Below are 26,506 nucleotides of genomic sequence, written 5' to 3' on the forward strand. Positions count from 1 at the left end.
GTGCTCCTCTTGGACACTGGGTCTGCTTAGACAGTCCCACTGGGAAGCCAGGTAGGCTGAGCAAGCTGACTCAGGAGGAAGGAGAGGAGACAATGAGATGAGTGAGTGGGGTACCCAGGCCATCGGGGCTCCTTCATTAGCCCGAGTTGTATCGCTTTGGAATATCCTATGCCCACTCCAAAAAACCTCTCCTGAGAACCAGGCACATCCGAGTTGGGGCACAGGGCAAGTTGGTAAATTCCCACTAAATTCCTGATTCAAACTACAACACATAGGTGCTTTTAAAACCTCTCAGTCACTACAGTTGCTAGCAGTTACCTGTGAAATTAATTACCGGATGTAATAATACCAAATAGCATGTATCTGCTGCTTTGCATCCACAGACCTCAAAATACTTCACAAAGGTGGAGTCAGTATCATTATTCCTATGTTACAGATGGGGGAACTAAGGCATGGAAGCCCAATGACTCACCCAAGTTGACACAGCAAGTCAGTGGCAGAGCCGGGAGTAGAACCCTGCCCAACATCCTAGCCACTGTGCCACGGCAAATGCGCCCCGGCGACTGCAATGGCAGTCCTAAACAGCAGGGAACCGCTGGTGGTTTCTTAGTGGCCAGCACTGAGCCAGGAGGGACATTTCAAAGCTTGCCCCTGCCTGCCTCCTCCCATGCATTAGGATTTAATTAAGGGCGGCGCAGGACTCAACATGATGCAAGAGTCTGCATTTATCCTACCCCCAAAAGGAGCCTTTGTCCAAAGCATAAAGCCACAGGCCAGGTCAGCCCAAACAGCTGCCTCTGCTCATGGGAGGCCAAGGAATGGCACAGCCAGGACTGTGGCAAACCTGTACTGTGATGCACGGTGCCACTCCATGAAGAAACCTTGCACAGCCCCTGCCTGGTGCTGGATCCCACAGCGTGGACTTAAGTCATTAAGCAGCGTCTAGAGATAGGACTCGTTGTGTATGTTCTGCCTATTATCGTTCAGCCAAGATGTGAACCAGAGCCTCTGCACTGCTCTGGATTTCCTCAACCAGAAGTCGCTGTTTACGCGTCTTGTACCTGGCCTTGGCCAGTGGCTTTGGTTGGTTGCTTTCAGGAGGCTGTGTGGTCAAGATTGAGCTGGGGCTAGAGCGAAATCCCAGCTCTGCCAGTGGTTTGTGATGTGACCCCAGCTGGTTGCTCAGCATCCCTGCCCGAGTTTCCCCATTTGTGCAATAGGGATAAGCGGGACGTACTGCATCTATCACACAGGAGAGTTAGGAGACTTCGTTCACCTACTCATTAAACGTCCCACATGTGCATTTTTTTTTTTAAATGTTGAACAAACTTCCCAATGACTTGGGGCGAAAGAGGAGCTGCTAATGGGCCTGTATGTAGCTCAGAAGCATTGACTTACCTGTTTTAGATCAGGGAAATATCTTACAGAGAGTGCACTGTGCAGTTACTAGATACAAAAAAAAAAAAAAACGCCACCCAATACCGCACATTGTCCTAAGCACTAGCTGTTCCTTCCCAAGCAACTCTCAACAAGGCCTTCAATGCTTCAAGTGCTTCCTTGCAGCACTTCCCATAGCTTCATTGTTGCCCTCAATTGTCCATTCTGACTTTCTAATGGAACGACAATTTCATGTGAATTTCCAGCAAGGCTACAGATTGTCTGCAAAGGAGGCAGCTCGAAAGCTTAGGGACGGCAGACCTCAGTTGATGCTGGCAAGCTCCCCCATTTGGCAAAGTCTGGTACCTCTCTGGTGAGCATTACTCATTCTCATCTCAATCCCCCTCACCCCATCTCTCAGCCTTTCCAGGCGATTCAAGGAGATGAGGGACAGGATCAAACGTAGCCAAGCAGAAAGGTGTAAGATCTGGTTTCTTTAGGACAACTGTACCCAATTGTTTCCCTCCTGGGACTCCATGTTACCTTGCCCCCATAAAGGTAATGAGGACAGGTATGACTCTTCATGGCCTGATGGTGACCCTCAAGCTGAGAACCCATGCCACAAAATAAAATCACCAGTGTGGCTCAGAAGCCATTGGCCACGATGCTGGACCACTGGTCTAATTCAAGCCCTGGCTGACAGTAGGTGAAAGTGGTGACCGGCGGGTGGCTGTTTAGAGGCCTTCAACAAGAAAATGGGTGTTGATCCTGGTTAATGGTTTTCTATGACACAGGAACTACCAGGAACAAACGGGCACTAATTGGCAGCATCACCAGAATGGGCGAATACTGCCAGGGCCATGAAGAGTGGACTGCCCGCCAAGAGAATGAATGGGCCGGGAGTGAATTCCTGCTCCTAGAGGTGGTGCTTCTCTCGAAGGTTGAAATGGGCCAGTCAGTGGGGATTCAGTGATTTGCCCTTTTCAGGAGGCAGCCAGCTTGTGCACCAGAACCCAGACCTTCATTTAGGACATACCTCACCCTTATGGCTGTGAAGTCGAGCTTCAGAACATGAATGGAATGGAACCAATACAGCCTAGAGCAATAGCTCAGAAAGGGGGAACTGTCCCTGTCCATTTTAACACGCTACTAGCTCTGGACTCTAATGATGGCAACGGACGTGTCAACACTGCTCACGTGCAAAAGAAAGGGAAGGAGCCATCGTGTTATTAAAGATCAGCCGTGTCATCCCATTGGCATATCAAATGGGGGAAGCTGGTTTGGGGAGGATACCGCTAATCCCCACCCCCGTTCAACCCCCATCCTTCTATGGGGCAGAGGAGAGGCTGGTTGAGAAAGCCAGTCTTCCCTCTGACCACGCTCTGCAAATCATGGCGTTCAGCTGAGGGTGTCACCCTTCCCTCGGGAGCCGTTCACCAGAGCGGAGTGCATGCAAAGCCACCGACTGCAGAGCCAGCGAATTTCAAAGAAACCCAGGAGCGGGCATTGCACTTGGACAAGATGAGTCAGGTTTTAAGGCCAGAAAGCACTGCTGAGATTATCTAGTCTGACCTCCTACGTTACACAGGCCAGAGGACCTCTCCCAGTCACTCCTGCCTCAAAGCCCATGACTTCCAGCTGAGCTAGAGCATCTTTTCTAGAAAGACACCCAGACTGGATTTAAAAACTGGAAGTAATGGAGAAGCCCTCATGTCCCTTGATCAGTTGTTCCAGTGGTGAATTACTCTCACTGTAAATTCCCCCCACGATCCCCTTATTTCTAGCCTGGATTTGTCTAGCTTCCACTTCCAGCCATTGGATCTAGTTATGTTTTTTGCTAGATTACAGAGCCCTCTGCTCTCGGACATCTCTTCCCCTTGTAGATGGGGATCAAGTCACCTCTTTAACCTTCTCTTGGACAAACAGATGGAGCTTTGTCAATCACTCCCTATCAGGCAAATTTTCCAGACCTTGAATCAGTCCTGAAGCTCTTTTCTGAACCCTTTACAAGTTTTTCAACATCCTGTTTGCACCCCAGAAGTGGACCCAGCATTCCACAATGGTAATAGGGCAAAAGCTTGGCTCCCTGCCCTGAGGATGTATTCAGGCAAGATCCCTGCCAAACCTTGGGAATGGACTCCGCCATGGACGAGGGACTCAGCACGTTCCGTGTGACTGATTGAGAACTGCCTTTGTTACAGAGCGATTTATTCCAAGCCCCTGACGGTGCCGCCTGGGGGGGGGAGGGGGAGGGGCAGCCTGCACGCAGCGAGGTACCTGGCAAGTTGAACTGCTTCTGCTGCCGCGTGCACTGCGGGGAGGGGTGGAGGGGAGATGGCGGCGTCGCGCTGGGCGGTAACGGTGGGGCCGGCGAGGAGGGGGTGGAGGATGTCGTTGAGGAGGGGTTGCTGCTGGAATCTGGCTGATAGGGCACCGGAATATGGTCCTGCAGGAACAAGGAGGGCAGGGGAAGAGGAAGAAGGAAAAACAAACACAGGCCTATGAGAGCGGTGCAGACAGACCGACTTCACCACGCGCCGTCACCAGAGCAGTTTCCAAGTCGCCGTTTGGTTGGGGCTTTCGGAGCAGGAGCAGCATGGGGCTGCAGCAAAAACACTGCCACCCAGTCTGTCCTGTACCGGCTTTGCCACTCCATCCGGCCCCAAGTCCCAGCGGATGCTCTGCTTTATAGAGCGAGGCACGAGCGCTGTGCTCACCCCAACAGCTGGGCGCTCCTCTTTGCAGCACAGCAGGGAGCCCCGACAGGGAGGCCCTGTTTCACCACTTTTATCATTCTGTCCAGGCCAACGTTTCAGACGGAGGGGACTGATTCTCAGAGGTGCTGAGGACCGGCAGCTTCCAGTGCCTTCAGACGCAGAGCCAGCGTTTTCCAAAATGGCTAGTGATGTTGCTGAGGCATCACCCTCTGGGAGTCAGGGCCGTGGTAAAGCTGGGCACCCAAAGAGGAACACCTCCAAAATCACTAGTCACTTGGGAAGGCCATGGTGGGAAGTCAGGCACCAACATATTGGCTGGATGTTCAGGGGTGCTGGGCCCCAGGCAGCATCTACTGTCTTCAGCCGCCATTATGGACACTCGGCGTGCCTGGAAATGAAACCGCTGGGTCGGTGATGTAGGCGCCTAAGTTTGCAAGCACTGGTCAGGGTTCCCAAGACAAAACTCCATCCCATTCTCCTCATTGCCCACTTATGCCAGTTAATCTCACTCCTGATGGATTTCCTTGGGAGGCAAGAGACACAACTTCAGGGAGAGCCAAGCAAAGGTGTTTTATTACACGCGGCTCATTCTTAACTTGGCTCCGCAGGAGAGAGTGCGCCTCAGCCAGCCATGCTCCCTGTCTCGACACAGACAGTGCCCTCTATAGAGCACTGCTTGCTCCCAATGGCACAGGCCAACCAGGAGGAAGGAATGGCTGACTGCAATCAATGGCACGCTGGTGTGCTGAGTGGAGGAGAATCTGCCTGGAAACAGTCTGGAAAGACAGCATAAATGTGATCTCCAACTCGCCATCCGACAGTGGACAAATCTGGTTTAAAATTATTTAAAACCAGACTGCATTAAAATTCGCAACCAGCAGGACAGGTTTGAAGTCAGCATGATCTAAAATAAGGAATTAAGGTCTTCCCCCACCCCCACCTCCAAACCAACAGTAACAGTTAGTAACAGGAAAGACACCAGACATTCCATAATATTGACATCTATGCAACTGGGAACATGGTATGACCTGCCTTGAAATATTAGACTCGCTACACCGGCCATGCCCACATTCCTCCTGACCTGCGCAAAGGAAAAGTAGAGGCCAAGATTCTCGGAACTGCTAGTGATTTTGTTGTCCAACTCCAGGCATCTTAAAAGTGCCCGATTTTCGGAAAATGTGGAGCACCCGCTCTCTGAACATCAGGCCCCTCGAAGCTGTCTCAAGCTGAACTCAAAATCATTGGTCACTCTGAAAATCTTGGCCAGAGTCACAAGCAGGTCACCAAAAGGGGCTCAAACAAGCCTACATGAACGTGATATTTCAGGGAACACAGTGCTATGTTTTACTTACAGCACCTCGTCATGAGAGATGATGCTGGCAAAGCAGTTTGGTTTTTTCCAAGTCAGCTCTGGGAGCAAGTAGAAATGGAGATTTGTGCTCTTATTTATATAGCACCATTGGTGCTAAGGAGCTTTACAGACATAAAAGAGGCGATCCCTACCCCACAGGGCTTACAACCACATTCACACTGAAAAGAAGCATTACCACCGTTACCTGGTGCAGGAGGCTGGGCTGAAGACAATAGGAGATTGGGGGACTATTTTTTAATAGAAGTAGGTGTCAAAATAGAAGCTATTGGTTGGCCTAATAGGAAATATTCTCTTTAATTTTACACACTGGCTATGGCTGATGTGATTTTATGAGTGGCAGAGGCAAAGTAAAATACATATATAACGATTCATCCATAGCTCTGAAAGTGCTTTACATGATGGGCATCATTAGACCCATTTTACAGATGGGGAAACTGAGGCACAAAAAGCGGTGAAGTAGTTTGCACCAGGTCACCTAGCAGGCTAGCAGCAGAGCCAGGAAGAGAATCCCAGTCACCTGAGCCCCAGTTCAACGCCTCACCCTCTGCCCACCCTGCTTCCCATGATGACCTCTGTTAAGATAAAGTATGATAGGCCCAAAATTACATGATTCACTGAAAGGACTCTGTAGCTGTTTTTACTTGTAAGCCCCCACATGGGTTTGCGGTCTCTTGGGGACCCACAGAAATCATTTGCACCCTAAACAAACAAATCAGGTAATTTTACCATTTGAAATTTTCCAAGAGCCACAGGTTTAGAGGCTGCATCCCAGAGAGAATCATCCAGTATCCATCCAACAGTCCCTGGAACAGCAGAGTGGTGGAGGAACGAGGGGGTCTAGACGAGCTGAAGACCCCCTATTGGCCGATTTGCAAAGGTGCTCAGCATCTCTGAAAATCTGGCTTTTAAACTTCTAGGTATGGGCACAGCCAGCCAGCCCGATTTTGAAATTTGCCATTCAGAATGAATGAAAAGCCATATGCTGCCTACCCATCACTTGTTGGGGTTCCTACGTTCCCCGTTAGACAGAGATGGACTCAACAGGCTCTGGCAAATTTAATCCAGAATAAATCTGAGCACTGTCACAGAGCAGGAGAAAGAACCAGCCAGATGCATGGTTAGGTCTGACCTTATCGGCTTCCATGGACCCTGCAGGAACATGATCAAGCTGTTGTGCTTCTGTAGGTTTTATTTTTTAATATTTTTTACTAAAGTTTTAGACAACCTGGAGCGCACAGAAATGCAGGTTAGATTTGCTGCCTCTGGAAAGTTACAAGCAGAACTGGTAGGACACAAGCTATTTCAAAAGCACAGATTCCATTTTATTTTTAAGCCGTTCAAGAAAATACCATTGACAAACACTGCCTTTCCCCTGATGGCAAACACACTGAAAGCCCAGCAGGTGCAGTGTTAGATACTATATGTTCCAGCTAATCTCAGCCCCAGCTTACTGGCGTTCATATACAGCAGCTCTGACAGGGAGGGTGGAAAGGTGGTGAGCCAAATGCTGCTTTCAGTTACACCGGCATAAGTAACACTTGAGGCCAATGAAACTTTGATTTCATACTCCAGGTTTACACCAGGGTAATAGAGCAAAATTTGGACCAGAGACTGTAAAAAAGTCTGTATCTTTCCTAAGAAATACAAAACACAGAGCAACAGTAGGGGAAAAGCGCTTAAAAGAAAGAGCCCGATACATTCTGTGTTTGCAGTGTCTGCTCTGCAGCGTAACTACTGACCTCATTAGAGAAGTGGTCGTAGCATCCCTGCTTATTGTATAGGGCCCGGGCCTGCTTCTTCAATTAGCGCAGCTCTTTATGATTCATTGGTTTACATCCCCCTAAACAGGTTTCTATACAGTTTCTACCAGATTCGCTGAAATATAGATCAGTCCCTTGGTGTTTTGGAGAAGCAGACGTGCCTGGAAACCCAAAGAGCCATCTGCGAAGTTTTGCCCCAGCAGATGGCTGAACAGACCACTGAGCAAACTGGAAGGTGCTGTTGCAAAGAGGAAAAGTCTGCCAGACCTCCCCCCTCTCTCCCCACCACGCACACACTCCAAAGTAACCATGTTTCCATGGCAGACGGGGGAATGATCCTCATTGGCATCCAGAGGGAATGCCACCAAGCAACCCAAACAGGAAGGTGCAGGGCCCCTAAGAAACCAGCCAGGAGAGCTGCAGAATGTGAGGACTACTCGTGGCAGTTTTGCTACTGACCTAGAGGGGAGCAGGATCTGGCCCTGACCTCAAAAAGTTTATTCTTCAGATCAAAGAGGCAGGATTTGGAGCTTCTCCTTTAAAGCCGCATAAAATCATTGTGAATAATCAGATTATACAGCCAGAGAGGCAGTGTAGCCTACTAGTTACCGCAGCGCATTAGGGAATCTGGGCTGTAGGTCCAACTCTGACTCATTCCATGGTCTTGAGCAAGTCACGGATCTCTAGACCCTAGGTCCCTAGAGGCTAATGGCAGTTAAGCCACTTGTTGGGAAGCTCTGTTACTGATTGAGATCCTCAGATGGAAGACACTTTACCAAAGCTCAACTCCCAGCTGAATAGTCCGGGAGAGCTCACTTTCCCTCTTCCCTTCATGGGGAAGTGACAGCCTTATCAGGAAATGCACGGTGGTGAGGAGGGAGCTATAATAAAGGTAAGACATCCATGGTCAAGACTGGCTCATCCTTTCCCAATGCTTTGTCCATTTCATGTTCTAAGGGAGCAAGATCTCAGGGATTCAGGACTCCTGGTCTCCACGCCTGGCGATGCCATGCACTCCTCTTGGGCAAGTCACTTAGCCTCACATTTGCAGAAGGGTTCCTGACCTTCACATGTGCAGCGTCAGACTCCTTAAGCCTGTTTTGCAAAGTGCTGCACATCCCAAGCTCCAGCTGAAGTCACTGGGAGTTGCAGGTGCCCAGCTCTTCTGAAAGTCAGGCCCACAGTATCTCGGATGAGACACCCCAGAACCCAAGCGCCTCCCGTGAACCAGCCTTTGTAAACGTAACCCCTGTGCCCCAACATCCATTTTGCTCTCTGAAAAATGGAAGAGGTGATACTTACATACCACATGGGAGTGTTGTAGGATTTAACTCATTCCTGTCCGGGTGATCTGTAAGTACACAAGATTACTACTGCATGAAGTGTGGTAGGCAGCCTTGGTGCCCTACAGAGATCTTTGCAGGCTGTGATCAGTATGTATCTTGGCTGTACTCAACAGGTGGCTCGCCGGTGCTTCTTTCACACTATGCTCCCAAGGACTCACTGTGTTCCAGCAGGCCTGTCATAAGGTAACATTCGCCACGAAGCATAAGCAGCAGCTCCTCACCTCCACGCAGGTCAGCCTCATGCTGTGACACTCACAGAACAACCTACAAGAGCCCATCCTTAAGAGGACAGGCTGACTCTTAAAGCTACGGAGGAGAAGCCAGAAGATGAAGGAATCCACTGGGGGCAGAGGAAAGGGGTGGGAGCACTGACAGGAGAGAGAAAGATGTAGAAGCAAGTGCATACAACATATTCTTTGGTAGGTAAGTGCAGCCCATCAGGGCTGGGGTAGGCAAGTTTATGACTGTGGCTTCATGCTTGTCTGGAGTTCTCACACTCACCAGGTCACTGCCTTTTCTCTGCTAGGAGAAAAAGGTGTGTTCTTATCATAGATTCATAGATATTAAGGTCAGAAGGGACCATTATGATCATCTAGTCTGACCTCCTGCACAATGCAGGCCACAGAATCTCACCCACCCACTCCTGCAATAAACCTCTCACCTATGTCTGAGCTATTGAAGCCCTCAAATTATGGTTTAAAGACTTCAAGGTGCAGTAGAGGGTGCTCAAGAATGTCTAGCATAGTTTCTGGGCTTTATAGGACCAATACACTACACATTTGTTTTACATTACAAATTGCTTCCATTGTGCAGCTCTTTACATCAGCTCTTAACAGTGGGCACAAGCTGGTATACGAGGCAAAATTCATCTCACGCTGACTGATCTTAATATCGCGCTCTTCTGAAAAATAAAGACCTCTTACTCCCATGTCAGTGGAAGAGACGACCTAAAAGGAGAGCAGAATATTGCAGCTGAGTACTGCCATGAAAATCTGAACTGTCACTCAGGCGGGTAATTTGATGCAGTTGCCCCCAAAAAGCAATTGACCTAATTACTGTGAAAGTGTTATTGTCTGTTTTTGATTTTGTTCTATTTCATGTTTGTGTTATTTCCAATGTGCCCTGAGGTGCTGACATGATAGACACTTTAAATGGGTACGCTAAAACCAGGTAAATCCTAGGGAAGACAAGGGAGTCTGCAGTTTTCATTTGAGTTATCTGACTGAGTTAACAAAAAGAAAACTGGACCTAACGTGTTAGCTTAGCTAACTCCAGTTAAGAATCATAGAATCATAGAATATCAGGGTTGGAAGGGACCTCAGGAGGTCATCTAGTCCAACCCCCTGATCAAAAGCAGGACCCATCCCCAATTAAATCATCCGAGCCAGGGCTTTGTTAAGCCTGACCTTAAAAACTTCTAAGGAAGGAGATTCCACCACCTCCCTAGGCAACACATTCCAGTGTTTCACCACCCTCCTAGTGAAAAAGTTTTTCCTAATATCCAACCTAAACGTCCCCCACTGCAACTTGAGACCATTACTCCTTGTCCTGTCCTCTTCCACCACTGAGAATAGTCTAGAACCATCGCCTCTGGAACCACCTCTCAGGCAGTTGAAAGCAGCTATCAAAAAATCCCCCCTCATTCTTCTCTTCTGCAGACTAAACAATCCCAGTTCCCTCAGCCTCTCCTCATAAGTCATGTGTTCCAGACCCCTAATCATTTTTGTTGCCCTTCGCTGGACTCTCTCCAATGTATCCACATCCTTCTTGTAGTGTGGGGCCCAAAACTGGACACAGTACTCCAGATGAGGCCTCACCAATGTCGAATAGAGGGGAACGATCACGTCCCTCGATCTGCTCGCTATGCCCCTACTTATACATCCCAAAATGCCATTGGCCTTCTTGGCAACAAGGGCACACTGCTGACTCATATCCAGCTTCTCGTCCACTGTCACCCCTAGGTCCTTTTCTGCAGAACTGCTGCCTAGCCATTCGGTCCCTAGTCTGTAGCTGTGTATTGGGTTCTTCCGTCCTAAGTGCAGGACCCTGCACTTATCCTTATTGAACCTCATCAGATTTTTTTTGGCCCAATCCTCCAATTTGTCTAGGTCCCTCTGTATCCTATCCTTGCCCTCCAGCATATCTACCACTCCTCCCAGTTTAGTATCATCCGCAAATTTGCTGAGAGTGCAATCCACACCATCCTCCAGATCATTTATGAAGATATTGAACAAAACCGGCCCCAGGACCGACCCCTGGGGCACTCCACTTGACACCGGCTGCCAACTAGACATGGAGCCATTGATCACTACCCGTTGAGCCCAACAATCTAGCCAACTTTCTACCCACCTTATAGTGCATTCATCCAGCCCATACTTCTTTAATTTGCTGACAAGAATACTGTGGGAGACCGTGTCAAAAGCTTTGCTAAAGTCAAGAAACAATACATCCACTGCTTTCCCTTCATCCACAGAACCAGTAATCTCATCATAGAAGGCGATTAGATTAGTCAGGCATGACCTTCCCTTGGTGAATCCATGCTGACTGTTCCTGATCACTTTCCTCTCATGTAAGTGCTTCAGGATTGATTCTTTGAGGACCTGCTCCATGATTTTTCCGGGGACTGAGGTGAGGCTGACTGGCCTGTAGTTCCCAGGATCCTCCTTCTTCCCTTTTTTAAAGATTGGCACTACATTAGCCTTTTTCCAGTCATCCGGGACTTCCCTCGTTCGCCACGAGTTTTCAAAGATAATGGCCAATGGCTCTGCAATCACAGCCGCCAGTTCCTTTAGCACTCTCGGATGCAACTCGTCCAGCCCCATGGACTTGTGCACGTCCAGCTTTTCTAAATAGTCCCTAACCACCTCTTTCTCCACAGAGGGCTGGCCATCTATTCCCCATGTTGTGATGCCCAGTGCAGCAGTCTGGGGGCTGACCTTGTTCGTGTAGACAGAGGCAAAAAAAGCATTGAGTACATTAGCTTTTTCCACATCCTCTGTCACTAGGTTGCCTCCCTCATTCATTAAGGGGCCCACACTTTCCTTGGCTTTCTTCTTGTTGCCAACATACCTGAAGAAACCCTTCTTGTTACTCTTGACATCTCTAGCTAGCTGCAGCTCCAGGTGCTATTTGGCCCTCCTGATTTCATTCCTACATGCCCGAGCAATATTTTAATACTCTTCCCTGGTCATATGTCCAACCTTCCACTTCTTGTAAGCTTCTTTTTTATGTGTAAGATCCGCTAGAATTTCACCGTTAAGCCAAGCTGGTCGCCTGCCATATTTACTATTCTTTCAACATGTAAGCAGTGTCAGGATGAGCTCCACCCTGACATCTGGTGGTGAGGTGTGGCAAGTTGTGGAAAAGAACTTCAGGGGCCGATCTCATTTGCATAGGCACACCCACCACGCCTAGAATGAGACCATAGCTGCCCAAATGGTCACTTTGGCTGCTGTGGGATCCCCAGTGTCTCTGTTATTGGGGCAGGAAGAATAAATTGTTATTACCCTGATTATGGGAACTGTGCTTGGAACTGTACGTGGCCTTTTGTTACGATGGAGGGATTCACCATCATCTAAGTAGCACTCGCTAGGCAAGGGTCATGGGTTCCAAAACTGTGTGAATGGAGAGAGGCTGGGGACAAGTATTAATACTTGGTGGCATGGGCCCCTTGGTGAGGGCCTTACATGCTGATTGCACTTCCTCCTCTCTCCACTGTGGAATATCAGAGCTAATTTTGATTTCATTAGAAGTCTAGTTATAGGCTGCTGAGCTCACTTTGGGCTGACAGTGCACCAGCACTGGGGCTCCCCTATTATAAGCTGAATTCACCTAAGCGCTGAAATCACTGAGTGTTGTGTTAAGTAGTGGGGGAGCCTGAAGATATATTGTGGAGCGGAGCGCAGCTGAGCGAAGGAGTTCGTGGGGCGGCTGGCGGAGCGGAGCGCAGCTGAGCGAAGGAGTTCGTGGGGCGGCTGGCGGAGCGGAGCGCAGCTGAGCGAAGGAGTTCGTGGGGCGGCTGGTGGAGCGGAGTGCAGCTGCGCGAAGGAGTTTTGTGGGGCGGCTGGCGGAGCGGAGCGGAGCGCCGCTATGGAGCTATGGGGCGGTCAGCTTCAGATCACGTAAGGTGCCTCTTACCCCCGTCCCATTTCCACCCAGGTTGGGAGGTAAAGCTCCGCCGATAAACTTTTGAACTCTGGGGCTGCCCTGACCAGGGACAGAGACTTTTGGGGCATTGGACTTTTGGGGTTGCTGGACTCAAGAACCAAAGGGAAAAGGGCATGCCCCAATTTGCCTGGGGTGGGGTTGTTTTTGCTCATGGGTTGTGTTATGAATCCGGTTGGTGGTGTTTCCCCAACATAATGCCACATTGTTTCTCTCTGTTATTAAAAGACTTTTGCTACACTCAGACTATGTGCTTGCGAGAGGGGAAGTATTGCCTCTTGGAGGCGCCCAGCGGGGGTGGTATATATTTGTCCCAGGTCACTGGGTGGGGGCTCGAGCCGGTTTGCATTGTGTTATTGGAATGGAACCCCTAGATATTGAACCCGGCCCTTGTTGCTGCCGACTCTGACGGGCAGAAGGGTTACAGACACATCGGGATGGTTTGTCCCTGTAACCTCAACAGGGATTCCTTGAAATACAGCCAGCTCTCCTGGACTCCTTTCCCCTTCATGTTAGTCCCCCAGGGGATCCTACCCATCCGTTCCCTGAAGGAGTCGAAGTCTGCTTTCCTGAAGTCCAGGGTCCGTATCCTGCTGCTTACCTTTCTTCCCTGTGTCAGGATCCTGAACTCAACCAACTCATGGTCACTGCCTCCCAGATTCCCATCCACTTTTGCTTCCCCTACTAATTCTTCCCGGTTTGTGAGCAGCAGGTCAAGAAAAGCTCCCCCCCCAGTTGGCTCCTCTAGCACTTGCACCAGGAAATTGTCCCCTACGCTTTCCAAAAACTTCCTGGATTGTCCATGCACCGCTGTATTGCTCTCCCAGCAGATATCAGGAAAATTAAAGTCACCCATGAGAACCAGGGCACACTCCCCCTCTCCCCCCCAACCCCATGAAGACACAGACTTCCTGGCATTTGCCTTCAATTTTAACTAAACTACTGGAGCTCTAAGGCAGGGCTGCACTTGCAAACTTAAGCATTTATAAAAGCCAGATATCCTGTCCCTCCCTCTGGCTCTCTCTTCTCGTGGAGATGCTCAGTCCTTTCTACCCCTGTTGTGGAGCTGCAGAGACTCATCTGGTCTAATGCCAAGGTGAATCAGCAGAATAGCTCTGCACCTACCCACTGGGTCCTAAAACTAGTCACATGCCCTTGCCCTTCCAAACACTCTCCTGGTGCTGGAGCAATCGTGCACGCATTCCTTCCAGAAGAATCACACCTGGGAAGTGGTGCTATTGGGTGCTCTGTAATAGTCAGAGCTTTTCCTGGGTATTTCTGATGGCGAGGGGAAATCTCATGCTTGGCTGTTCCAAAGGTTCCTCCATGAGGACTGCACAGTCCATACACTAGGTTCTTCATTTCTCTAGACAGCTCCCTTATACCCAGGTAAGGCAATGCACCACTTGCCTAAGTTCCAGCTGTCCCAGAACAACTTCGTGTGGACACTTGTTCCAGAAGGAGGGTGTTCAGCTATGGAGTTATTCAGGAATAGCTCCTCCCCAATAGCTCCACGTGTAAACAGGCCCTCAGTCAGCAAAGCACACCAACATTTCCCATCAGGATTAACATCTACTAACTTGTGATGCTTCCAGGCAGACAACGGCCACCTGCAACATTCCCACAGACTTTGATGGAAGGAGGATTGAGCGATATACCGTAAGGGAGAAGGACAGAGGGAGTCACTGCTTTTACTGTGGAAAATAGGTCAAGAAATTCTTGCCCCGGAACTAAAAAGGAGCCAAACAGTAACAGCATGTTGAATTTTATGGAGCCTTCTATCCAAATGAATTAAGCTTCACAACCCTCCATGGAGGTAGGAAATCAGTAGCATTCCTATGTTGTGGATGGGGAAACCAAGGCAGAGAGAGGTTAAGTGACTTGCCCGAGGTCACACTGCGAGTTAGTGATAGAACAAGGATTAGAAACACAGGTCACACGACTCCCACAGTCCTGGGCTTCCACCACAAGACCAGTTTTCCTTCCCACAAGGGCCCAGCACATGACAGTTGGGTCCAGTCAAGAGAGTGGCCGATTAAGTAACAGCAATAAGGAGTGAGATTCCAAAGATTTGGGGCCAAATTCTGCTCTCACTTGCACCCCTGGCAACCCCTTGAATTCAAGGCGGAGGCTTGCTTGGATGCACTCAGGAGTGAATTGCATAAATTGGGGATTGGTCCTGCTTTGAGCAGGGGGTTGGACTAGATGACCTCCTGAGGGTCCCTTCCAACCCTGATATTCTATGATAGCATAGGCCAAATTCTACTCTGTCTAAGGAGTACTGCCCTACTGTGAAGAGCCGAACAGTTCTTGTGTAACTTCACATGCTCCGACCCACTAGGGTTGCACACTTGGCAACTTTTAATGGCCAGTTTATGACTGCACTTAAACAGCTGCCCATGCCTCTTGGAAAACTCTGACAAACAGCTTGCTTGGAGACCGTATTTCTCAGCCACCATTCAGCATTTAAGGTCACTGGCACAGAAGCAGGACTATGGTCTCTTAACAGCTTGTCTGTGCCTGCTTCCTACTTCCCCAACTGCAATATCCCAGCAGATTACAGTAACCATGACCAGGAGTGAAAGTAACCTAAAGGACTTATCAGAACGCAGGATGGCTGGGCTCCTGGGCAAGGTGCAGGGGTGGCTCTGGGCCCACAGGCGGGACTGGGGCCAGACTCCCCCAATCAGTCCTTCAGCGCTGCCCAGCCCGTGCTGCCCAAGGCTCCGGCAGCAATTTAAAAAAGGCCTGGGGCTCCAGCCACTGCTGGGAGCCCCAGGCCCTTTTCAATCGCCAGGCCCCGGGGCAGCTGCCCCTTTTGCCCTCCCCATCAGTGCCCCCCCCCCCCGAACAGTGCTTAAAGCACCGTCACGGCAGCACTTTAACGTGGTCTATGTACCGGCCCGTACCTGCAGCCACTTTCTTACTGGCACGCTGTACCGGCTTAGTTTCACCTCTGGCCATGACTTTGATACCATAAACACCAGGCACCACGACTACTTGCTGGTCCTTTTGGAGAGGGTAGGCAGGGGGTAAGGAACCCCACCCATGTCCCCGCGTGTCTTGAAGCCATTGACATCTCGCTCATTGCCTGGGATTCGCATTTGCATTTGTTCCTGTGCATAAGTCACAATGTACCAACATGGAGAAGGGCTCTGAGGACTGCACAGCCCACTGGGGGAGGAAGGTATGCCTCACCTTGCTGATTTTGTTGGTTTTGGGAAGGGTCTGGCTGACGTGCAGGTCGGAATACCTGGGGGGCTTTCGTAAAGGATTGTTGATGTCACACGGCACAGATTCTGTCCGGACTAATCTTGCTGGATCAAGAAGGGAGATGGGGAAAGGAATTTAAAAAAAAGGGAGAGAGAGAGAGAGAGAGGGAGAGGGAGAGAGAGAGATCAAAGCTTTAAAACAGCACTTCAGGTCGGAGTACAGGTCGCTCTGCATAGGAGCCCTGCACTTGAAGACAATCCAGTTTCTGCTTCTTGAATTTCTAAAAATACCGGAGCTAAACCCCAAAGTAACCTCTTCGCTATACCGCTTAACCATCCACCTGAAACTGTCAATTGCCCCGCCTTGGGACCGCCTGGGACATTTGGAACACAATGCGCCAGCTGAAGCCAGATTGTATCTACACTCCTTCCCACCCACTTCCTCAGCCAATCACAACACACTCAGGATCCAATCGGACTCAACGCCAAAGGGCTCAAGTGGGACTTAAGTAGTGCCCGGGGTGAATTTCATCCTGTAAGAAGGCAGCTCCCATCTCAAGGAGGAACAAGTTGGTTTATTTTGACCACATGGCTAATTTCATCAGTGCGGAAGGTGGCTTATGTGAACCATCTCCTGACCCAGAGAGGAGTAAATATTTGTAAACCACACACGCCACTAGCAATTCTGCACCATGACGACTAGACCCTCTTTCCCGTCTGCGGTGTGAGTCTCTGCGTTACGTCAGGTTTCCACACGTTTCAGTCGAATACCTCCTGCTGTGCAGCAGGGAGACAACGGGGCCTTGCTGCTGCATGTAGCAGGGGCACTCTCGAAGCCGCAGGGAAGGAGGAGTTAAACTCAACCTCTACTCATCCTCTCGTGGGCCCATGCCGCCTTGCCTGGGAAGGTCACGCTCCACACACTCCCCCTGCCCCTGGGTCAGGGGGAGCTGAAATGTTTATTCGCTGACTGCTAAAAAAAACTCTTTTGCTTTCTTGCTGTGAGCACTAGCCCTTGTGGAAGGAGGACTCACTCCACCCTCTCCCATTGCTTGACTAGCACATGCCCTAGGGGTGGCCAAGGCAGACAAATGACCTAGGCTCTGGCTATCTTCCAGGCCCTTGTCTTGAGCTTCATCCTGATACAAACGTCTGCCCTGCCACCACCCATGTTTCCGGGATCCCATCCCCATGTCTTAAGAAGGCAATTGGGCCCTTGCTCCGATGAACCCTAGCATGGGGACCTCACTCCCGTTTCAGGACAGTCTCCGACCCCTTTTCGCCAATCGTACCCAACACCTGTATGCTCCTCCCCACCCTATCTTTACTATGACCCCCACAGCCTCCATGTTTAGAAGCTTCTCCCCTTTCCCACAGGGAGCAGGACAGCCCTTCCCTACTTCCACATGACCCTTCAGTGTAGTTTTCCCAAGGCTGGATTTGATGACGAATTATTGAGCAGCAACCCAGAGCTCTTCCGCTGGGAAGGGCTCCTCACACGTGCTATGATGCTACTTTGACATGCATCCCCCCCGCAGGGTCTAATATCTCCCAGGACAGTGCTTGGCAGTGATGCTGGAGTTCTCATGCCTGCAGTCTACATGAGCACAGTCACCTGCTTTTCCCTGCTCTCGGTTACTGCCAACAGTTCACCGGGACAGAGGATGGAGCTCCGCCTAGAATCAACAAGGAAATAACCTGCCGAAAAGTTGGCATGAGAAACGATGGGCAAAGCCAGCAACTGGAAGGGGCAGCTAAGTTGACACAGCAGCCCTGAGGCAGGGCAGGTAATCATCAGTCCCTTTCAAGACTGCTTGCTCCAGGCCAGGACTCTGGGAGACGCTAGGCAGCATTGGCCGTTAGTCAGTCTGGGAGCTAGAGAGAACCACAGGGTCTGTTTGAGTTCAAACAGCCACAGTACAGAACTACCATTGCAGTGACTATTCAGGGCAGCCCACCTGTGAAAAGAAGTGAACCACCTCTGAATCAGATGATGCCCCATTCTGAATTTTAGATTCCAGAGCACAACTGGCCTCGTTAGGTGCAGTAAGTAACTTATTTTTTAAAAAATAGCAAAAAGGGTTATTCTCAATGAATATGTTTTTAATAATCAGTTGGTATTTAACATATTCTAACGGCCTTATTAGATCTAAAATTATATGCATATTTTGGAATCTTTATTTCAATTTATTTTAATTTAATTTACAGCATTCCCCCTAGGTAATCTCAAAGCACCACCACCCCCGTTTTGCCCTGGGAGCACGTAGCCAGAATTCAAATGAAAAGGAAAAACTCTTCCTGGTGCAAAGCCTCCCTTCTGGACTTGTAAATGTGCCCCGTTCCTTTTCATATTTATGAACTGCGCTCCTGGAGGAGAGGAAAGCAGACAATTTCAATAGCACAATTAGCATCTGAATGTGCCTTTGCCTGACATTAACGCTGCTGTTTCATGTAATGAAATGAGACCCGCATGCATCAACAGAGCCACCGCAGATCTAGGGTCCCAAACTTCCACCCAGGCCAGCTTTCAACGTTAGCAAAAGGCTCAAACCTGTTGCACTTACCCCGCGTTGTGGGGAATCTGAAAAGAAAAGGTGGCAGGGGGAGGGTGGGTGGAAGTGGTTTGGAATGCAAATCTGCCTCGCATCGGACAGCTCGTCTCCCTATAAGCGGAAAAGATGGTCGGTAACATTTTCAAAAGTGCCTATGTGATGTAGGAGCCTAAGTCCCATTGGCTATAAATGGGGGTTCAGGCTCCTAAGTCACTTAGGCACTTTTGAAAATTTTTACCTGGCAAAAACATCAAGGAAGCCAAAGCTAGTAAAGGGGTTCTTACCTCCACGGTGGATGATCAGTATGTGACAAGGTGGAGCCTCTTTGGTGCATTTGTTGTGGCACTTTAGCCTAAGAGAAGAAGCAATAAAAACAAATATGAAGGCGGATCCATCCCAGTCCCTGGGCGGACGTGAGGAGGGACTGTCACACGTGGGCCAGCTGAGAACAAGGGAACCTTAATGTAGAAAGAAATTAATTTTGCAGACAGGATGGTGGTGACTCAAGCTAACTTCCAAGTTGCTTTTGTTTCGTGTGGCGTTGTCTGCTCAACAGTGTTGGGCATGCACCAGGGCTTGGCGGCATCCTGCTGGCTCCACCAGATCCTGCAGCTGTTGCTTCAAATGATGCACCCCCCCTTTGGCAACTTTCACCCAAAGATGGGGCTTGTTTCACTGTACTAGGTCCAGGGGTGGAACTGGGGCTGCAGGTCACAGGTGGTAGAAAGGGTCTCCAGAAGGTAGCGGCGGTGGGAGGTACATCTCCCGGAAACAAGAGGGCACTGGCTGGGAAGAGAGGAGACAGGGCACCTAGGAGATGCACTGGTTTAGCAAATCTCAGAGTCCACCTGCTCCGATGAGACCACGGCCAGAGTTGGAGCCACTCCCCACCCCAGGAGAGCCGTCAGCAGAGGACAGCTGCAGCATAGCCACTGCTTGCTGTTGGGGGGTCAATACTCCCCCACCCAACTCATGCAGGAGATGAAAAATATGCATCAGTCCCATACAGGTGAATCATGCCTATTGCCTCTGAACATCTGTGAACAGGGCAGTGGGGGTGTAAAGGATACAGTACAACTCTGACGATCGGAACATCCTGGAGGAACATAACACATTCAGATAGCCGCGGGTTTGGGAGAACTGCAACGGGATCATTTCGCCCATCACAGAAATGCAGGCATCTGTTTAACAGCCAAAGGGTAGTTTCACAGGGCTTAAGCAACTGGGTCACCTCGTGATTACTGACACCGATACCCCACTCAGACATATTGACCTAGACAAGGTCTGTTTGTCCTTCCCACTCCCAACCAACTTGGGGTGTGGGCTGGAGGAGCTGAAAGGCAAAACACATTCTTTAAGCTATCCACAAACACAGTCTCCAAAGCCAGCTCCAGGGCACCTCCCCGGCTAGCACTCCAAGCGCTCTCGGACGCTTCCATTCTCCGCTTTACAGAGATCCCCGTAACGTGGTAGGTTAACGTGCTTCTGCTCACGCTCCCAGCTCCCCTTCATTAGTAACTGACTCTCAGACATATGTATTTGGCTGGGACCATCCCCCCTGAACTGTCAAGTGAATCCTTTGGGAGGGAGGGAGCATCTAAAGGCACTTGACTACTCAGGTTATGACGGGGGGAAATTTCAGCTGGTTAAAGTAACCACGGAATTTAGGCGGGAGGAATGTAACTCAATTAGGGCTTCCTCCCAGCTTTTGTGAAAAGTTCCACGGGCTCTAGGCCACAAATGGTTAAAGCCTTGATTCACCTCTCACCCAAAATGGTGATCACTTCCAATGCAGTGCTCTCCTAGTGCCATGTTGGGGGATTGGCTCATTTCCAGCTCACTGTAGCAGCGATACCTAGCCAGTCACTCACAGAGTTTCCTCCACCATCTGGACTTTTTTCACCATGGGCTTTTCCAAGAATGTATCTGGCCCAACCCAGCTTGCATTCGGAGATCATTCAAGAGGGGAACTAAATCTACCCTGGCAAGGAGAGCCACCCAGTATTCCAGTGGGCCTCTCGGTTTTCTCACTACTGCGATCCTGCATGGATCACGCAGCTGAGTGCGGCTCCATGCTGAATTGAAAGAGATGCCCAAGCACCCTTCTGCTGCTAGGAAAACCCAGCAATTTCATTACTGCCCAGAGCTGGGAAACTAACATTTCTGACAATCTAGCCTGAGACAAAGGGAGCAGAGACCCACACTCTGTGCCAAGAGCTCTTTGCTGTTTCCTACTGAATATTATCCAGAGCTAATGCTGGGTTGCACTTAATTAAAGCATCTGGCAGCAGAGGAGAAATAATTCGGTAGCCCCCTGCTCTTCCTCCCTCTGTTTTGCAATTTATCTCTGCCGCTGCAGTGTTCCTTATGGTTTTATTACCAAGACATTTAACAGAAATGATTGGACCATTTCAAGCTAGGATTGTTTCATTTAATATTCTGTGCAGCCTTTATTATTTAACACAGGCAAGAATATGAGTCTACTGAGGGCTTCACCCCTGGTTCAGACATATAGATATAAGCAGGCTCTTATGCCTCTAAAACCTTTTCACTGGGTCCTAATTAAGAATGTAAGAGTCCCAGCCTCCCATTCTGCCCCCATGAGCCAGAGCAGAGGAGGGCTGTATAAGCGCTCAGTGCACACGCATGGAAAGCAAAGGAAAAAACAATATTATAAAAGAAACAGGGTCAAGGGAATAAAAAAATTTAAAAAAAAAAAATACAACAAGCGGCCACAAGTCAATGAGCTGGGTAATGAAAATTCAGGAGCCGCATGGTGTTAGATTTCGTTACACAAAGATTCCTAGAAGCAGAGCCAAGGATTAATTTGATATTGGAGGCTTTGGGGGGTGGGTTGTTTGTTTGGTAACCTGCTTCTTTACAGGGAAGAACAGTGCCAGCAGTGGCTGGGTAGGCAGAAGGTGAGGAACTGGAGTAGTTCGTTAGTCTTTAGTTTTTTGTGAAAATCCACAATTAATGTGGTTTTTTCTAAGTGCTCGTACAAGGCTGACACAGAAGCAGACACAGCCTCCCGCCTAGTGCATTTCAATCCCAAGATACAGCTCTGCACTCCTCTCGTTTACTCTCACTTCGCCAATGCCCCTCAGACCCCCCTGCTGTTTAAAGCAGCGGGTTCCAATCCCACTGTCCTCCCTGTTCTAACCCAGGTCCCTCAAACCTCCTTCGGCTGTGTGTCCATTTCTGCCAGTGAGAAGGAGCAACATTAGCTGCCACTGTTAATCAGAACGATCCATTTCAACGCAATTGCACACAAAAGGGGAGGGGTGAGAGGTTTGTCAAGCTGGACAGGACAATATTAACGGAGAATTACATTTAATTCTCAAGGGCTTACAAAGGTGTACCAAAAAAAGGGGAGGTTACAAAAAGTACTTGGCAGTGTCACTATTAGAACAATGGGATCCAGCTTTAACTATGCAAAATATCATCATGTATTGCACCAGGTTAAACCTCCCCTCCTTGTACTAACTCAATATTTTATTAACATAAAAATGTTAATAAACACCATTAAGAAGTTAGCATTGACTCAGTTACAAAGCAGTGACTTGGCATATTCCCTAGCCTTAGAAAAGCAAATGATATCTCGGGTATCCAGAGTAACTTCTGCAGGGTTACTCTAGAATCAGAACAGTGTAACAAATCAGAATCTGGCCCACTATTCTGTTAAATCCTGCTCATCTTTGTGGCCTTCGAAGAACAGCCCATTTCCATTAAATCACGTTTTGCAACTTTTTTGTTTGTTTGTTTGGATCCTCTACAGCACAATGAGCTTCTCAGAGAAACACAAGTTTGTAAGATTTTTGCTGATGCCATAAAAGAGAGAAGGCAGCTCAAGGCAATGGTGCCATAAATAGAGACGCATCCGAAGCTCTGAGCTACACCGCACTCTGGGTAACGCACAATTCATCTTAGTTACTCTCATCTGCGGGCACAGCTGTTTCACCTCCTGGTTCGCTCGGCTGCCAAGGCGCCGTGTGAGAAAGCGTTACAGGATGGTGAGTGGAACGCCCCAGGCACGGGAGCAGGAAGGCTGGGAAATCCTTCAGCGTCGCCCTGCAGAAAGAAACTTGAGGGATACGGAAGAGGTGGTGGGATACCGCAGAGCAACCAACTGCGTGTAAAAGGCTTGATCCTGTGAGTTGCGCAGTCAGTGGGAGTGGAGGGCATGCACCTCCCAGGAGGTGATTGGCACCTTGCAACAGTGCCCTTGGAGTTGGGGCCTGATGCGGCTCCCAGTGAGATGGAAGGTACAACTTCCCTTGGCTTAATGTCCAGCCAAAGGGCTCAGCTGGCATCACCTAAAAGCGGAGTGGATTTTCTGTACTAGGGCGAAAGGACACTACAGAGAGATCAACCGGACCCAGACCATAGGTCTGCCACACTGGTCAGAACCATGAGTCTCTCAGGTCTGGTTATCCCTCCTCCAGCAGTGACACACACCTGAAACTTCAGAGGAAGAGAGTGCATCTCCCCAGCTGGGCAGCATGCATGTCAGGGAGGGGGGAGAGAATTCCTTCCTATTCTTCCAGGAAGTGTGCTTTACACCCCAGAGCAGGAGACTGGGACTACCTCTCTCTGCTTGCATTGTTACACATGCTATTCCTAGGCATAAAATTACCCCTGTTATCCATTATTAATGTACTTTCAGATTCAATCACAGAGCTGTACAGCAAATACAATTACTGCCAGGAGTTGATTTATTGCTAGGTAACACAACAGAAGGCCAAATTTAACCAAGGGACTCCATGGGCTGAGTCTCCCGGAAAGAAAGCAGGAATGGACAGGTTATCAGCCAGATGCTGACCAGTTGCTGCCCTAGACCTTCCCTTACCTCCCCTCTGAGTTTATGGGCACAATACACCACTGGGGTCTCTGCCACTAGAATCAAGGAACCCGAGCACACGTCTCATCAGCCATCCTCTGATACCCCAAATTACTAGCCTTCAAAGCAATCTTTCCACTAGTGCAAGGATTAGAGTTCTCTCCAAGTCAGCTCTTCTCCCCCTCCCTCTCCCAAATTGATTCAATGTTACCAGAATTTTGTAATCCATGTTTTGTGCACCCTACAAAAAAACAAACAAACACATGCCTGCCAGGAGGGGGTGGGAATGGGGGTTACCTCTCTCCCCTCTGGTTAAAGGAAGGCCCCACTGTTGCCAGCCCAGAGGGCAGGGATGTGTGGAGAAGCAGGGCAAGGTCAGCTCTTTCGCTGGGAGGAGGGAGGAGTTCATTCCTTTGCTCCATGCCCGGCACATTAGAAAGAGGATGTGCTGGAGGAAGCAGGGTCTGAGTCTGGCTCCCTGGGAAGTGGCTTACAGAGGAGAGAACTAGGGGGCTATGTTCTCCGCCTCTCTGGAGCCCTGGCTGAAGTGAGCCACATTTTAGGCTTTTGCAGTGGTTTCGGCTGAAACACACAGCACCTTGCACCTTCACCCGGCATGGGCAAAGGAAGCCCTTTTGGATTTGTTTAGCCATTGAAGGGGCAGGACATTCTTCGTTATCAAATGGAAAAGCTAACGTAAAATGCACCACACAATGGGGTTTAAACAGCAGCTAGGCCTACAGAATCCTGCCCTGCCCCGCATGGCAGTCTGCTACAACAGAGGCACCAGCTGGGCCCTGTGTCAGCCAGGTGCTGCAGCAACCAGCTGGGGAGATCCGCGCCGGGGGTGAGGGGGGAATCCTGACCTTCCAAACTGCAAAGAAAGGCAACTTGTGAGTGAGGCAAATGCAGCCAGAGCAGACGGGGCATTTGGTACTCAGTGGGAACTGCCCTTGCTGTCTCAGGTCAGCATGTAATGGACAGGTGCCTTAGCTCCTGAAAATCATTCTCACACTTAGCCACTCTGAGCAGCAGGCTCAGGAGAGAGCTGAATGGACTGGGGACCTGAACTAACTTCTCCCCCGACCTCGGAGCAGTGATATTGATTTGCACGGGCAGGGCATGGGGGAATTGGTGGATGAACTCAGGACTTCAGCCATTAGGGGCGTTTTGCTTATCTCAAAGTCATGGAAAGAATTTTCATGCAGATGAGAGGGGAGACAATGGCAGGCCTGGGGACGTCTGAGCCCCATTCAGAAAAAACACACCCAGCGCGCTCAGGAGATGACGGCCCAGTCATTCCTTTTGCAACATTAAGCAACAACAAAGCCAGCTTAGAAACCATGACGTACTTGCAGTTTTTACATTTTAATCCAAACAACATTCCTTTCCCACAGACGGTGCATGTCTGAGACATCCAATACTTGGTGGAAAATCTGCAGAGGAAAACATCAGATAAGTGTTAAGAACAAAGAAGGTTGCTGTGCCCTACCCTGGGTGGAGAAATGCTTTATAAGCATCGCTACCCTCTATGCTTTAGCCCCCTCCACACAGCACCAGCATTTAAGTCTGTTACAGTGATCAGTCAAGCCAAAACAAAAACCAGAGCAGTGAGTTTCCCGCAGCAGCCCTGGTGCAAGAAGTAGCAGGGTAGACGTTCCCGCTTGGCCTGGATCTCCAGCTCCGAGACCTACCCCCAGGCCAGGTTTCAGAGCCCGAGCGAGAACATCTTCAGGGCTATTTTTAGTGCCGCAGCGTCAGCCTCGTAAGCCGAAATCTGCAGACCCAGGTTCTGAAATTCATCCGCGTTGGTGTCTTACTGCGGTGCAGACAGACCCTAGAGCTCGGGCCTTGCCACCCAGCTGAACGAGGGCGGAAATGGCATTTGACAGACATTGACTTCAGCAAAGGAGTAAGGAGAAGGAACTGGGAAATTTGAAGGAGATTGACAATTACAAACTAGATCCTCTTTCATGTTAATCTGCCCTTAGCCACAGCCACATCAGTCAATTTGTCAGTCCGTGTTAATCAGACGGGGCTCATCTTGATCTTTGTCAACCCACTAGAAGCTCATCCTAAGCACACATGGGACCATGCCGAGCAGCTGGGATTTAGCAGCACCCTCCCTCCAAAGGTACAGGCCAGGCAGGGTGCTCAGACGAGTGAAAGCCAGGATGACTGACAGGAACAGAGTTTTCAGTTCAGTGGCCCTACCAAAATATTGTCGCAGGGCAGGGGGAGAGACACGGCACGACTGTTTCAAGTCAAACAAAATGTTTCATATAATTTTCCAGGGTTTTAAACAGGTTAATAAAAATAGAATGAAAATTTAAAACACAAAGGCTCTGCACTCAGAAGAGGCTTCAGCTACCAGCTCATGGACTCCCTGTGCGATCCAACTAGTCCCTTCATGTGTGTGTCTCAGTCCCCATCTGCAAAATGGGTATTAAAAAGCTCCCTGGCCTCGCCCCTTTGCCTGGTCTAGCTGGATTGGAAGCTCTTTGGGGCGGGGAACATCTGCCTGCCAAGGGGGCTCCGATCACTGCTGGGGTCCCACGGTACACAAATAACTCACAACGACTGGATAGGTAAAACACACAACTGTGAGCACCCTCGAGGAGGTCTGGAAAGGAGTTGGTCTCGCTGCAGGATGAGGATGGGCAGAAGCTCCGATTTGGAAACCCCCCCCCATCTCGAGCCACAGCCTAGTGCCACGTTCCTTTCCTGCAGCTGAACTGGGCTCCTGCATGTCACCCCACCCCAGTGTGGGGCAGTTTCCATTCCTTTTTCTCATGCTAGCTACAAAAGCAGCAAACAGCTTGTGTGGAGTTTACTCCAGGGTGGCAGGCCACAGATCACGGACAATCTCTATCAACCTCAGCTCAAGCCTTATCTAAACTACATCTCAGCTGAAATGGAAGTGAAATTTGCCCCTAGAATGCTGTGCCTACATGTTGGAAGTAGAAGGGGATCCCTCCGCACCCCCTCCTCCCCTGCCCATCAGCTCTGTGCTGGAGAAAGAGAAACGATGGGTCTTATTGCTCCTGGCCTGGCCCGGGTCAGAGGTTTTAACTCAGTAAATTACACACCCTGAGAGCAGCTCAGAAGTGTTCTGCCCTCTGCGACTAGTTTTCTCTCTGGTTTGGAGATAGAGAGCATTGGGGTG

General features: G+C 49.6%; 1 protein-coding gene across 1 annotated transcript in view; it reads right to left on the minus strand.

The window, feature by feature from the left end:
- KSR2 (kinase suppressor of ras 2) overlaps window positions 1–26,506 on the minus strand; it is a gene marked incomplete at both ends in the record, with an annotated part of 270,212 nt that overhangs the window by 86,681 nt on the left and 157,025 nt on the right. The window contains 5 exons of the mRNA XM_084649295.1: window positions 3,655–3,823; window positions 15,935–16,053; window positions 18,513–18,611; window positions 18,785–18,852; window positions 24,693–24,776. Of these exons, the coding sequence (XP_084505421.1) occupies window positions 3,655–3,823; window positions 15,935–16,053; window positions 18,513–18,611; window positions 18,785–18,852; window positions 24,693–24,776 (539 nt within the window). The remainder of the gene's footprint in view (window positions 1–3,654; window positions 3,824–15,934; window positions 16,054–18,512; window positions 18,612–18,784; window positions 18,853–24,692; window positions 24,777–26,506) is intronic.

This window comes from Lepidochelys olivacea (assembly GCF_965140295.1).
Source record: "Lepidochelys olivacea isolate rLepOli2 genome assembly, chromosome: 15".
NCBI lineage: Eukaryota > Metazoa > Chordata > Testudines > Cheloniidae > Lepidochelys > Lepidochelys olivacea.